Source organism: Coenobita brevimanus, chromosome 83, assembly GCF_032717465.1.
Source record: "Coenobita brevimanus isolate Jiangsu-jjx chromosome 83, ASM3271746v2, whole genome shotgun sequence".
Lineage (NCBI taxonomy): Eukaryota > Metazoa > Arthropoda > Malacostraca > Decapoda > Coenobitidae > Coenobita > Coenobita brevimanus.
In genome coordinates this window covers 3952829-3967828 of record NC_137036.1, presented here as the reverse complement: position 1 = coordinate 3967828, position 15000 = coordinate 3952829, and the positions used below count along the sequence as shown (strand labels likewise).

Here is a 15000-nt window from a genome sequence, read left to right as displayed (position 1 = left end):
AAGTTACCCTCCTCTTGCAGTTCAATATCCAGTTTCCAGGAGATAGGGAGGGAGCTGTGGGACGTTTGTATAACCGGGCAGTGGAGCCACCAGCTATATCAGTGCCGCCACATGAAGGCATTGCTCTCCAATACCAGCATGACAATGTAGCAACAGCACTGGATTACAACACAGTGTAATGCAACTCAATGCTACAATGATCATGGGAAAGCTCAGGGTTATTACTGAATATGTTTGGTTAAATTAGATGATTGGCTAATGCAGTTGACTTAGTTTGTAATTTACTGACAAAAAAGGGCAGCACAAGATAATGGTTAACAGTTGTGGCGCTTTGGAAGCAGCAGGAATGTTGGTGTTGGATAGCAGCAATATCAGAGTTGGTGTGGACTCTTGCGGTTATCAGAACATTGCGGGCTAAGAAACCAAGTGCGTTTTTTGTTTCCATGGTGAATTTTGTCATAAATGAGTTATTATGTGAAAAATCTTACTGATTGTTTAGGTCGGCACTGCTTCGTCTGTGGGGGGACGTCCATGGCAGTTCTGATCAGTGCAGCGTGGGAGGTGTGTCCCCAGCAGGGCTGCCGATGCTGATGCCTCGTGTTCGGGGGTCGTGGGCACTGGTGAGAGGCCACGCCTGATGCTGAAGGTGTCAGGGCATTCTAACAGGTAATGAGGCAATGGCAGGTGAGTGTTTCACAATGCCTGCTCTCCTCTTCGCCTTTTTTTAGATTAGGAACTATTACACTTGTACCTAAGACGGAGGCGATGAAGATGGCTGTGAATGGAGTGCATGTGCTGAGTCCAACTGGAGTAACTGAGTCAGTGGCTGCTGCAAACCACGTTGCTGAATCTGAAGACTGATTTACATAATTTGTATGATTTTGCGCTAGTAGGATATGTGAGGCACCTTTAATGATTTGATTAATTTGTGCTAAGCTGGGTGGCATGATGATGTCAATAGATGGCATTGTTTGCTGCCATATTAGAGCATTAATTTCCTTGTATCCCGACGTGGCTGGGTACCCAGTTTAGGGACATGTCTACCCTGCCTCTGCAGGTCTTGGGCAAGGAAAAGGACTATCTATAAGAGGTTAATGTTCTCTCCTAGGTTACAGTATGTGAGAACTTGTATAGCTGTTTTGGAGTCAGTATGCATGAGGATACTGTACGTGTGTCTGTCTGTTCGAGCCCTGATCGGAGGGCTCCTTCAGTAATATCGAGCTCTGCTTGGAGGATTGAGGCTGTATCAGGAAAGTTACCACTCTTGTTTAGTTTCTCTACAGACGAAGGAAGCTCCAGCATCACCAGAGGATGTACTGACTGATCCGTCTGTGTATACCAGGGAATCAATGACGGTGATGGAGTCAGAGTGGAAGAGAGCTTCTTGACAACCGAGGAAGGGTAAAAAGTTTTGGACAGGATGCAGTAAATGAAAGGATTGGGATGGGTGGTGGTTCCCAGGGTGGGGGACAAATGTAACTGGGGTGGGAATTGTCTTCTTCCTTGCTTACGACAATATCCTTAATGCCTATGGCGGTGATGGCCTCGGTGATGATCCAAGACATCACATAAAGGACGTCACCTCGGCAACTCAGTGCATCAAAGACGTTCTCAGTAGGTACAAGTGGCTTTGGACGGTGGGTCGTTTTCGCATGGATGCTGTGTGTAAGCTGTCATCTGTGACAGTGCTGATCCTTTGTTGAAGACTGCAAAGTTTAGTCAAGCGAGGGACATTTAGGAAGAGACACAGGGGTACAAACTGCAGGATGTCAGGCTTATTAGGTAGGTGGACGCTGAGTGTTATGAGGCATGAGGCACAAAGTCGACCAAAGATCCTATGGCCTGAATGTAAATAAAGTCCGTTTAGCATAGAAGTTGGCCCTACCTTTGAGGCTTGTAATGACTTTGGTTGCTACTTATTTTCCCGAAGGCAGGTACTTGATGTTTAAAAAGGCGCCACCTGTCAACCCATGCCCCAGGTATTGATGGCAGGAAGACATCTTTGTAGTGGAATGGGTACCTCTAATCCCAGCGCTATAAGAGGTGTCCTTTAACTCCTTCAGCCCCAGGACACCATTGTAATTATACTGTTGCTGTTAAGACGATTTTTGGTCAGCTTACGAAAGGACACAAGCAATGAAGAGGTTAATAATGACACCTTCCTTACCTAGTCCAGAACGTCCATCCTAAACCGAACGAGAATACGAAGTGTCAGCAAGAATTACGTATTGAGTTGGCGTATAACATTAGCTTTCCTACTCCCACACGATTATGCTCAGCTCAGGAGAGACTTTTCGGACTTAGATGAACAAGTGGAGAGGATGGAGAGCGAGAGACTGACGAGAAGAGTGTATGTGAGTGAGGTGGAGGGGTGAGAGGGAGGGGAAGGCCAAGTATGAGATGGAGGGATAGAGTGGAGAGGTATATGAGAGAGGGGGGGTGTGAGCTGGGAGCAGGGCAGTGCAATGGAAGGGAACAGGGAGACATGGAGGCGATTTGTTTGTGGCCACCCCTTACGGGATTAAGGCGTTTGGCAATAGATAGATAGATAGACGATAGGCCTTCTGTAAGCTGAACTGTACTGCATAATAGACTCCAAGAACGAGGCATCAAAGATCATATGGTACTAATTTAAAACAAAAACATATGACTGGCAATGGAACAGAAACGAGGAGGTGTAAAAGTGGTCTTAGCGTTGAAGTGGTCTTGGCGTTGAAGTTGAAGTGGTCTTGGTGTTGAAGTGGTCTTGGCGTTGAAGTTGAAATGGTCTTGGCGTTGAAGTGGTCTTGGCATTGAAGTGGTCTTGGTGTTGAAGTGGTCTTGGCGTTGAAGTGGTCTTGGCGTTGAAGTGGTCTTGGCGTTGAAGTGGTCTTGGCGTTGAAGTGGTCTTGGCGTTGAAGTGGTCTTGGCGTTGAAGTGGTCTTGGCGATGAAGTGGTCTTGGCGTTGAAGTGGTCTTGGCGTTGAAGTGGTCTTGGCATTGAAGTTGAAATGGTCTTGGCATTGAAGTGGTCTTGGCGTTGAAGTGGTCTTGGCGTTGAAGTGGTCTTGGTGATGAAGTGGTCTTGGCGTTGAAGTGGTCTTGGCGTTGAAGTGGTCTTGGCGTTGAAGTGGTCTTGGCGTTGAAGTGGTCTTGGCGTTGAAGTGGTCTTGGTGATGAAGTGGTTTGATTGGTCAGTTGGTTACAAGGCTTCACCCAGGCAGGAGGAAATGGTGGACGTCAGTGGGAGGTGCGTAGACTATCCATTCCATGACACCAAAATGTATAAACTGACAGGCGTAGAGGGAAACTAAAGGCCGGAGGAAACGCGGAAATATGAAGGAGAGAGGCAGGACGGAAGAGGAGGACCGTAAGGAAAGAAAGACTGGAAACAAATCGGCTCCTTTCAGTCGCCTCTTACGACAAGCAGTGATACTGGGGAGATATTCTCTCCCTTCTTCCCCAGGGGGTTTCCCTAAACTGAATAAACTCGTCTGCCAGTAGTAAGAATAGTATTTGAAACACGTCATCGGACTGAAAGATTTAAAAAAAATACATTAAGTAGGAATAAAATACGTGTGGCATCATTATAATAAAAATATAAAGTAGAGCGTCAGTACCGATAAGACTAGTCGGTTTGTTTTTCCCTTGACAGAAGCAGGTCACTCCCATCACTTCAAAATACCGGGTTGTGCTGTATGAAATTCGGTGAGCACAGTCATCGGGTAAGAATGGGTCTCTGAGTCTCTTTGGTTACTAGGCAAATCAAGCATTCAGTTTGACTTCACTTGGCGTTTAGCTGAGTTGAAAGGGGTTAGAGGTCTTTCTCATACTGGAACAAGGGAAGTGTAGATACTAGAGTGGAGTAATGGCATGTTCTGTGCGCCGTGGTGTGACGGGTGGAGCAGAATGTCCACCATTAATATCAGTGAGTGGACATTGTCACACCGTGCCATATGACTGTTTTGGTTTGGCTTGTTCTACCTGCTGTCATGTGATCGTTTGTTCCCAGGGCCTGTAGCTTATATAAACACTGCAACACACTGCCTGAACGACTTCATCCTAAAATACAACTTATGAAACGGCGTAAATACCATGGATCTGTCATTAACAAGAAATTATCAGATTACGTAACAAGAGAAAACCTAAACACATTTCACCTGACACAGAGCCAGTCCTACATGGATTGTTGCCCAACACTAAACCCTGAGGAATCCATCTTGTGACTGTTGTCCAGGATGACTATGATCCATTTACTGTTACTCTTTGTAGAATATATTCGTTGGCTATGGAGGCTTTCTAGCACTTTTTCCTTACCAATTATCTCTGCATATACGAGTAGCATGTTTTGAGTCTCCTCTACGTCATTTATGGCGTTTTGGTCGATATGAGAAAAACATAATTAACACAAGATATATAATTCTGAAGACCGTAACAAAGAGACGAGGTCTTCAATTTTATGTATTATTCCATCTGGTTCCCATATGGGTCCTCAATTGTTGGTGTCATTTATCTATCTGTCTATCTAGCTATGTATAGGTTATCCCAGGAAACGTGTGCTAAACTGCGGGAGGTTATGCTGGCTAATTTTGAATGAAAGGTGCTATATCAACACAGGTCCAGCTCTCTTCGCTTTTAGAGCTACAGTTACTGATACCTTATGAGTGAAATTGGTCAGTCTCTTATTTCCCTCATAAGGTCATCAGTAACTGCAGCTCTGTGATGGCTGAGAACTGGACGCACATTAATATAACAGTTATTACAGTCAACCCAAAGAATAACCTCCTGAAGTTTGGCAGTTTCACACGACACCCTGCATGGATGGGTAGCCAGACAGACAGAAATAAAACTCACTTTCTGACCATAACATGTCCATTCTTACCAGCCAATATTCCGGTGAAGGGTGCACCTACGAAGACACGGTGGGATTAAAGGAAAAGAGAAGTGACAGACAGATAGACAGATGGATAGGTAGATACACTGATAGCTTGCTAGCCAGACAGATAGATAAATAAAAAATAGACAGACAGATGAGTGGACAGAAAGCATGATAGAACCAAGACGCATCTTTTCACTTTAAAATCCTACTCATATCAGCCATTATGCAAGTGATGGTGCCACGAAGGCCATGATAGGGTACAGTGAAAAGATAAGTTGACATACAGATAGACAGGTGGACAGATAGATGGATGGATGGATGGATGGATAGATAGATAGACCCAAAGCGCATCTTCTCACCTTAAAGTTTCCAATCTTATCAGCCAGGATGCCAGTGAGGGGAGGTGTCGCGAAGGCCACGATGGGGTTCAGGGCGAAGAGCAGAGACAACTCCTTCTCAGTGATGCCCAGAGACCTCGCCTGCAGGGTGAGGAACGGGAACAGGCTCATCATGGCTGGACAGGGAGAGAATAAGTTCAGTTAGCTTCGGGTTCACTTATATTGGGATAATACAGCTGGCTCCTCTCAACCTGGTGGAATTTGATCACATGACATTCGATGTGAGCTGGATGTAGGGCAGTGAAATGGTAGGGGACAGGGTGACATGGAGACGATTTGTTTGTGGCCACCCCTTACGGGATTAAGGCGTCTGGCAATAGATAGATAGATAGATAGATAGATAGACATTCGGTGACCCTAAATTATGAGGTATGAGTGAGTTTAATTATTACCTGGGCCAAGATGAACATGTTTTGGGCTCTGTCTTTGTCTGTCTGTTGGTAATATCTATCTATCTATTTGTCTGTCTATCTATCTATCTATCCATCTATCTATATCAATCAATCTATCTATCTATCTATCTATCTAATTATCAATCAATTAATCAATTTATCTATCTATCTGTCTATATGTCTATTTATCTATCTATGTACCTATCCATCCATCCATCTATCTATCTATCTATCTATCTACCTATCTACTGAATGGAACTGCACCAAATTTGGACTGATGAGTGAGGACCTACAGAGGAGCAACTGATTAAATTTTGGATGAAAAGTGTCAAGGATCAAGGTCACAAGGGAATGTTGTTGCTGTGTCGAGGTCTGCACTCTCTGAATTCTCTTGATTACCAGTCAGATCAGCCCTCTAGTCCGACAGCGCCATCACCTGAGCTGTGAGGGGTGAGGAGTGTTTGTCAGGTTAGAACACTTTGTCTCTATTGCCAGACGCCTTTATCCCGTAATGGGTGGCTACAAACAAATCGCCTCCATGTCGTCCTCTCCCCCGCCATTTCAGTGACCTGCTTCCATCTCACACACCCCTCTCTCATATACCTTTCCACTCCATCCCACCATCATCCTTGGCCTCCCCCTCACTCTCCCCCCTCCACCTCACTCACATACACTCTCCTCACCAGTCTCTCGCTCTCCATCCTCTCCACATGGCCAAACCACCTCAGTGTGTTTCTTCTAATGCTTCCTGTCACATCCACATGAAGGTTAGAACACTGTAATTAAGTTTAGGTTCAGTATTGTTATGTTACGGTGCAGCTGAGATGGGTTGCTGTGGAGGAATTATAGAGAAACTGTATCAGCTGCCGGCACTGTCCAATTTTAAATAATAAAGTCAAGCTGTGTATGTATGTGTCTGTCTGTGCGTTTGTTCATTTCCTTCATGAGAACGGTAATAGATATCCACCTAAATCTTCTTGCATTAGGTCGGAGTAGGTCCATGGAGTGTCAAAAACAAGCAAAATTTTGGCGATCGTACGGGACGCGACGGCGCGATTTTATTGGAAACTGTGACACAAAAATATGCGAAAATAATTTGTTCAACTTTCTGGTCAGAACTGGTCCTTGTGGGCTCAATAACGGTGTGGACAGAAAGATAATGGTATTTGTAAACATTCTGTGATGGAAAGAATATTAGTTAGTCCGGCAAATTTTTGTATGTAAGCATTAACAACACATGAAAGTAAGTAAATAAAGTTATAACTGTAAGAAATTAACACTTAAAAATATGCAACCAAACCAGAATTTCAGCATTGCATATATTTAATGGAATTTTACACACACACACACACACACACACACACACACACACACACACACACACAAAACCCCTGTATGGGAGCAATGCCTACCATTGTCAATACGAGTATGTGTACCTCCACCTTTATTCTTCGTAGTCACCATCATCATCATCATCACTGTTACCAACATCATCATAATCATCATCATTATCTTTATTCCCTTCATTATCATCATGGCCATCATTATCATTCCCATTAGCACCATCTTTTCTCATCACACACACACACACACACACACACACACACACACACACACACACACACACACACACACACACACACACAATGACCTCTACTTCTTGTATGCCACTCTTTAACATATGTCACCCATACCAGCATCCTCTCTCTCTCTCTCTCTCTCTCTCTCTCTCTCTCTCTCTCTCTCTCTCTCTCTCAGCTGGTGTATGTAATGGTCAACACATATAAATCACACACAACCTAATCATGTCATGTTACGGTTTACCCCTGTCGCATCACTTCTTGCCTTTTAACATAATAACACTCAGGCTCTTATGACCCAGTTAAATAACATCGTCTGGTTGATGTGAAACTTAGACTTGTTGCTCGATAAGGAAGCAAGTGGTACCATAATTGACACTCTCAGGCTTCTATGCTAAGTCAACTTCATAAAACAGACCTAAATATGTAGGAAGACACCACTAAAGTTACCTCATTTTAACTTGGGCCAGATTCTCGTCCTTCTGCAGCTTATTTCACTTAGCGCTGTGGCAAGAAAAGACAATGCTACTGCTCTACATCCTGTCACTAGCAATTCTTCGTGACTAGAACCACATCCCACTGTTCATCTATCTTTACAGCTCAGCGTTCAAGATGGACAGATGGCAAATTTAGGCCAGGTTAGAGTGAAAGTAGTATATATTATTGTCTCCACTACTTCTGTCACCACGCCAACTCATGACAGACAAATATAGTCAAGTGAGAGTGAGTGTGAAGAAGCGTTGTGGTGTGGATGTGGATGTGATAGGAAGCGTTAGGAGAAACACACTGAAGTGCTTTGGCTATGTGGAGAGGATGGAGAGTGAGAGACTGACGAGGAGAATGTAAGTGAGTGGGGAGCATGTGGAGTTACGTGGAGAGACAGACTGACAAATGAGGAAGTGAAGGAGCGTTGTGGTGTGGATGTGGATGTGATAGGAAGCGTTAGGAGAAACACACTGAGGTGCTTTGGCCATGTGGAGAGGATGGAGAGTGAGAGACTGACGAGGAGAGTGTATGTGAGTGAGGTGGAGGGGGAGAGAGGGAGGGGAAAGCCAAGGATGAGATGGAAGGATGGAGTGGAGAGGTATATGAGAGAGGGTGGGGTGAATTGGGAGCAGGGCAGTGAAATGGCGGAGGACAGGGTGACGTGGAGGCGATTTGTTTGTGGCCACCCCGAATAAGTGATTAAAGCGTCTTGCAATAGAAAGATAGATAGAGATTGAGTCATAGGCCAGTGAGTGCTAACCCTTTCACTCTGATGACGTTTTTCGTGGTTATTCCTACTGTTATATTTTTTCACTATAACCCTGCCCAAAATTACCACCTCCCCATTTTGAACACTGAGTTGTAATAGTAGGTGAAGCGTAGAATATGATGCTAGTCACGAAGAAGTGCTATGGACAGGATGGAGTGCCGTGCATTTATCTTTTGCTACTAAGGTACGTGGAATTTGCTACAAAAGTACGATAATCTGAGCCAGGTTAAGACGACAGGAGTATATCAAACAATGTAATTCGCCTTAAGGGAGACATTTGGAACTATCTATCTATCTATATATTGCCAGACGCCATAATCCCGTAAGGGGTGGCCATTTGACTTTGAGCACTAACCCTCCACCAACCCACTTGTTGACACGTAGGGAGCACGTATGGTTCGGTTATATGGTTACCACCCAGCGTTGTAAATGGTTTCTTGGCTTACAGGAAACCATTAGGCTTGTCACTCAAAGTCAAGCCACCTGTAAAGGAAAGAAAAGCAATAAGAAGTGACAGGAAAGATGGGAGAAATAGGAAGAGAGGAGGGCAGGCACAGGAAAAGAATGCCTGGCTTATATATCGCGTCCATCAACCACCTCTCTGCTTGACATCGTTCCAGAGTCTGAACAATATTGTCTGAAGATGCCAGGAATATAAACCTTCATCGTCGGGCTGAATGGGTTAATAGTGAGTCATCTCCCACAAACCACCTCATTCCAGATACACGTCTCTCACACTGACACCTGTGCCTACTTTTTTTTTTTATGCAAGAAAGAAGGAACCAAAGGACAGCAGCCCGCTAACCGTTCCTTCCAAGAAAAAAAAAAACAATACAACAGAGAGACAAATTCAAAATTCGTTATTTAGAGATGCCTGGACACACTGCGTTTGAAAGACTGGAGATCATAGGAAGTAGGAAATACAGATACAAGGAGACAGTTCCAGAGTTGACCTGTCTACCCATCTAACTGCCAACCTGTCTCTCTGTCTAGTTACCTGTATGTATTTTTAAATGCAAGGAAAAAGGAACCAAAAACTATCATCCAATAATCATTGCTCCCTTTACGAAAAAAGAAAAAACGAAATTCAATCAATCAGTCTATAAGTTTGTGTGTGTGTATGTGCGTGCGTGTGTGTGTGTGTGTGTGTGTGTGTGTGTGTGTGTGTGTGTGTGTGTGTGTGTGTGTGTGTGTGTGTGTGTGTGTGTGTGTGTGTGTGTGTGTGTGTGTGTGTATCTTACATGCATGTGCGGGTGTATACCTTTATAGGTATGTGTGCGTGTGCATAACTTTGCTACTCACAGGTATGTATGTATGTGTACCTAGTTTATGAAAGCTGTGCGTGAAATGACATGAAAAACATCTTCCACCAGGTCAGCGATGGTTATGCAATGAGAGGTGTAATGGTAGTGCAATGAGAGGTGTGATGATTATGCAATGAGTGGTGTAATGGTTGTGCAATGAGAGGTGTAATGGTAGTGCAATGAGTGGTGTAATGGTAGTGCAATGAGTGGTGTAATGGTAGTGCAATGAGTGGTGTAATGGTAGTGCAATGAGAGGTGTAATGGTAGTGCAATGAGAGGTGTAATGGTAGTGCAATGAGAGGTGTGATGGTAGTGCAATGAGTGGTGTGATGGTAGCGCAATGAGTGGTGTAATGGTAGTGGAATGAGAGGTGTGATGATTATGCAATGAGAGGTGTAATGGTAGTGCAATGAGAGGTGTGATGATTATGCAATGAGAGGTGTAATGGTAGTGCAATGAGAGGTGTGATGGTAGTGCAATGAGTGGTGTGATGGTTATGCAATGAGAGGTGTAATGGTAGTGCAATGAGAGGTGTGATGATTATGCAATGAGAGGTGTAATGGTAGTGCAATGAGAGGTGTGATGATTATGCAATGAGAGGTGTAATGGTAGTGCAATGAGAGGTGTAATGGTAGTGCAATGAGAGGTGTGATGATTATGCAATGAGAGGTGTAATGGTAGTGCAATGAGAGGTGTAATGGTAGTGCAATGAGTGATGTAATGGTAGTGCAATGAGTGGTGTAATGGTAGTGCAATGAGAGGTGTAATGGTAGTTCAATGAGAGGTGTAATGGTAGTGCAATGAGTGGTGTAATGGTAGTGCAATGAGAGGTGTAATGGTAGTGCAATGAGAGGTGTAATGGTTATGCAATGAGAGGTGTAATGGTAGTGCAATGAGTGGTGTAATGGTAGTGCAATGAGAGGTGTAATGGTTGTGCAATGAGAGGTGTAATGGTTGTGCAATGAGAGGTGTAATGGTAGTGCAATGAGAGGTGTAATGGTTGTGCAATGAGAGGTGTGATGGTAGTGCAATGAGTGGTGTAATGGTAGTGCAATGAGTGGTGTAATGGTTGTGCAATGAGAGGTGTAAAGGTAGTGCAATGAGAGGTGTAATGGTAGTGCAATGAGTGGTGTGATGGTAGTGCAATGAGAGGTGTAATGGTAGTGCAATGAGAGGTGTAATGGTAGTGCAATGAGAGGTGTAATGGTTGTGCAATGAGAGGTGTAAAGGTAGTGCAATGAGAGGTGTAATGGTAGTGCAATGAGTGGTGTAATGGTAGTGCAATGAGAGGTGTAATGGTAGTGCAATGAGAGGTGTAATGGTAGTGCAATGAGAGGTGTGATGGTAGTGCAATGAGAGGTGTGATGGTTATGTGAGGGGTGTTGTTGTGTGCTGCTTGTCCTCAGGTGTTTAATTCTGAATGGATACTATACATCACTGGTTACATAAGGCTGCTTCTTCATGACGTGTTGATTAAAGAAAGACGTACACATCCAAGTACAGTTATTGATGGTTAGTTTCAGTCTCTTCGTCTCCCTCATCAAAATGTAAAGACGGAAAGGTTTCTGAATTGGATAGTGTACCAGTGTCGTGTATGTGGATCCTAGCATTGCCTTGTGTATCTTGTTGTATGTATGTATTTGTTCCTGTTTGTGTATGCATGTATGTATGTATGTATCTGTGCGTGTGTTTGACCTTGAGTGTGTGTAGTCATGTGCGTGTGTGTGTGTTTATGGTGGAGGGTCCAGGACAGGAAGCCAGCAGTGTTATACCAAAAAGTGTCATATTTTACCCCACCATGGTTCCGTGGGTGTGGTCTCTGTCTCTGTCTCTCTGTCTGTCTCTCTCTCTCTCTCTCTCTCTCTCTCTCTCTCTCTCTCTCTCTCTCTCTCTCGCAATTTCCTAGCCTATGCCGATGATTTGGTATTACTGGCAGGAACAGCAGCTGAAATGCAGGTTCTGTGTGGTAAGCTTGGAAACTGTATGGATGAACATTTACTTAGAATTAACAGGGACAAGACTAAATGTGTCCTGTTTAGTACCAGGCAGGATGACCCAATGGACACCATCCAGCTGACTGGTGATGTGCTGCAGGCGATAACAGTACTTAAATACCTGTGTCATAATGGTTCTTTTATATTCAAAGACAATTAAGATTTTTATTTTAGACTTAATAATTTTTATTCTTCTTTTAGACATTTTAAATCTGTTGACAAATTCACTTTTTATTTTTCTTTAATTCATACTGTGTACCGTTTATGGACTTTTATTATGGAACGATAGCACTTCTTTTTGTTCAAAAAATGTTAAGACTTTTGAAACTGCCTTTAGTAAGGCCGTTAAACGTATCAGTAATGTTGCAATGTTTGCCAGCAGTCACATCACGGCAGCTGGTGTGATCAGCTGCTATTCAAGCACCACACTGCCTGGGTACAAGCAAGATATTGTCAAAGATTGTTACAATCACAACAGCCTCTCATTATAAACAATATCTCTTATATTAAGGAGTTTTTTATTTTTATGCAGTACCTGATTAATCACTTTGGGTATATATATCATGTCAGTGCAGCTCATGAAGAGCTGGACATTTTGAGGTCAAGGATTGAATGGGTGCAAAGGCATGAGGACAGGCGCGTTTATATTCTAGTGTTGAGGGGGGGGGGGGTTGATTGTATGTGTGTGGATGGGGGGATGCGAGGATGTGTGGTGGATGTGGGAGCTTGTGGAGGTTGGGGGAGTGGACTTTCTGACCGCAGCTTGGTGGTGGCCGGAATCGGGATCCAGGTGGGATGGAGAGGTGGAGGAGGGGAAGGGCGGGAGGAGGGAGTGGTTGCGGGGAGAGTGGAGGAGTTGCAGGAGGATGGGAGGGAGGCGGAGTGTGGGGGAGGGGTGGAGGAGCGATTGGGCGGGTGTGAATTGGAGCAGATGGGGGACGTGAAGGGTGTGTGCGGGGTGTTTGCAGAGGGTGTGTGTGCAGCGTGTGATGTGGAGTGTGGGAGGGGGAGGGGGCGGGGGGGGTGCGGGGAGCGGCGTGGTGGACTGAAGAGGAGGGACGGGCTGTGGCACAGGGGGGGGATGGATTGGGGGGGGCGTGGAGGAGGTTGGGGGGCGGAAGAGAGAGTTGTATGTGGGGGGGGGAGGTGAGGGGATTGGTGGGGGAGAGTGGGAGGAGAGTGGATGGGGAGTTTGGGGGGAGTTTGGATGTGGGGTGGGGGGACTGTGGGAGGGTGTTCTGGAGGGAGGTGAGGAGAGTGGGGCGGGGTGGAGGTGAGGTTGGCGGGGGGGTGGGGGGTGGGGATTGTGGATTGCTGGTGGAGAGGGGAGAAGGGGTGAACGGATGAAGAGAGCACTTTGGGGAGTTGCTGAGCATACGGGGTGGAGGTGGTGCGAGTGTGGGTGGCTGGGGAGTGGCTGGGAGAGGGAGGGAGGTGGGAAGACGGGGGGAGGTCGGTGGGATGGGGATTGTGGAAGCAATGGAGAGGGTTGGGTTGGGGAGGGCCCCGGGAGTTGGTGGGGTGTTTGGTGGGGTGCTGGGGCTTGGGGAAGAGATTGTGGTGAGGTGGATGTGAGGGGTGTGTGGGTTGGCCTGGGAGGAGGGTGGAGTCCCGGAGGATTGGAAGTCGGGTGTGATTGTTCCCTTGTGAGGGGGGAGGGGGGAGGGGGAGGTGTGTGGTGATCATGGGGGCGTTTGTCTTCTTGGTGTGGTGGGAGGGGTGTGTGGTGGGATGCTTGTTGACGGAGTTGGAGGGGGAACGGAGAAATTGGTTGGAGGGGTGCGGGGGGGCTTTGGGAGGGGAGGAGGTTGTGTGCATCAGATATTCATTCTTGGATCTTTGGTGGAGAGGTTTCTAGAGAAGGGAAAGAGGTTGTGTGCGGCTTTAGTGGATTTGGAGAGGGCATGTGGCAGGGTGGATGGACGGGGATTGTGGAAAGTGTTGGGAATGTGTGGGGTGGATGGGAAGTTGTTGGGTGCTGTGGGGAGTGTGTGTGATGGTGCTGGGGCTGCAGTGCGTGTGGATGGTGAGCTGGGTGAGTTTTTCTCTTTGGGGGTTGGGTTGAGGCAGGGATGTGTCGTGTCTCCGTGGTTGTTCGGTCTGTGCATGGATGGGGTGATGTGGAGGGTGCAGGGTGGGGTGGTGGATGTTGGGGTGGCCCTGGTGAGAGTGGATGGTGTTTGGAGGCTCCCTGTGCTGTTGTTTGCGGATGGTGCTGTGTTGTTGGGTGGGGACGGGGGGGAGCTGCGGGGTTTGGTGGATGAGTTTGGGGGAGTGTGTGGGAGGCGGGGTCTGGGTGTGGGTGTGGGGAGGGGTGGGGTGGTGGTCTTTGAGAGAGGTGGTGTCGGTGGGTGTGCAGCGGGGTTGGGTGGTGAGGAGTTGGAGGATGTGAGTGCGTTTGGGTGCTTGGGTGGTGTGGTGAGTGGGGATGGAGGTTTGGAGGGTGGGGTGCTTGGGGGGGTGCAGCGGGAAGGAGGGGTTGCTGGTTCTTTGGGGGCGGTGGTGGGAAGCGGGGAGGTGAAGTAGTTGCTGCATGACAGTGTTGTGGTGCCGACTCTGGTGTGTGGGGGTGGGGCTTGGACCTTGTTGGAGGGGCGCAGGTCGGGGGTGGGAGCGGTGGAGGTGGGTTGTTTGGGAGGAGCCTGTGAAGTCACATGGAGAGACGGGCTGACGAATGAGGATGTGGGGGAGCGTTGAGGTGTGGATGTGGATGTGGTGGGGGGCGTTGTGTGGGGTGCACTGGGGTGGTTTGGCAGTGTGGGTGGGTGGAGGGTGGGGGGCTGGCGGGGGGAGTGTGTGTGAGTGAGGTGGAGGGGGAAGGGGGGGCCGAGGGGGGAAGGGGGTGGGGTGGAGAGGTGTGTGTGGGGGGGGGTGAGTTCGGAGCGGGGCAGTGGAATGGCGGGGGACAGGGCGACGTGGAGGCGGTTTGTTTGTGGCCACCCCAAACGGGATTGAGGAGTCTTGCAACAGACAGATAGATAGATAGTTAATCTCCTGCTACAAGATAGAAGTATGGCAGCTTTAGGCCAAGTTAGAGTAAAATGGGTTTAGTTAATCACACACACACACATTGTTCCCTTATTCAAGCAAGGGAATAGACAAAATCCACTCAGCTACCAACCTGTATCACTAACCAGTGTTGTAAGTAAGGTATTAGAAAAACTTATAAGAAAAGCTTGGGTAAATCATCTGGAAGAACAAAATATGATAACAGAAAGA

General features: G+C 46.6%; 1 protein-coding gene across 1 annotated transcript in view; it reads right to left on the bottom strand.

Moving 5' to 3' along the window:
• Positions 1 to 15000, bottom strand: part of LOC145409857 (major facilitator superfamily domain-containing protein 6-like) — a 73946-nt gene that overhangs the window by 39622 nt on the left and 19324 nt on the right. The window contains exon 2 of the mRNA XM_080280139.1: positions 5218 to 5372. Coding sequence (XP_080136265.1) covers positions 5218 to 5370 — 153 coding nt within the window. The 5' untranslated portion in view covers positions 5371 to 5372. The remainder of the gene's footprint in view (positions 1 to 5217; positions 5373 to 15000) is intronic.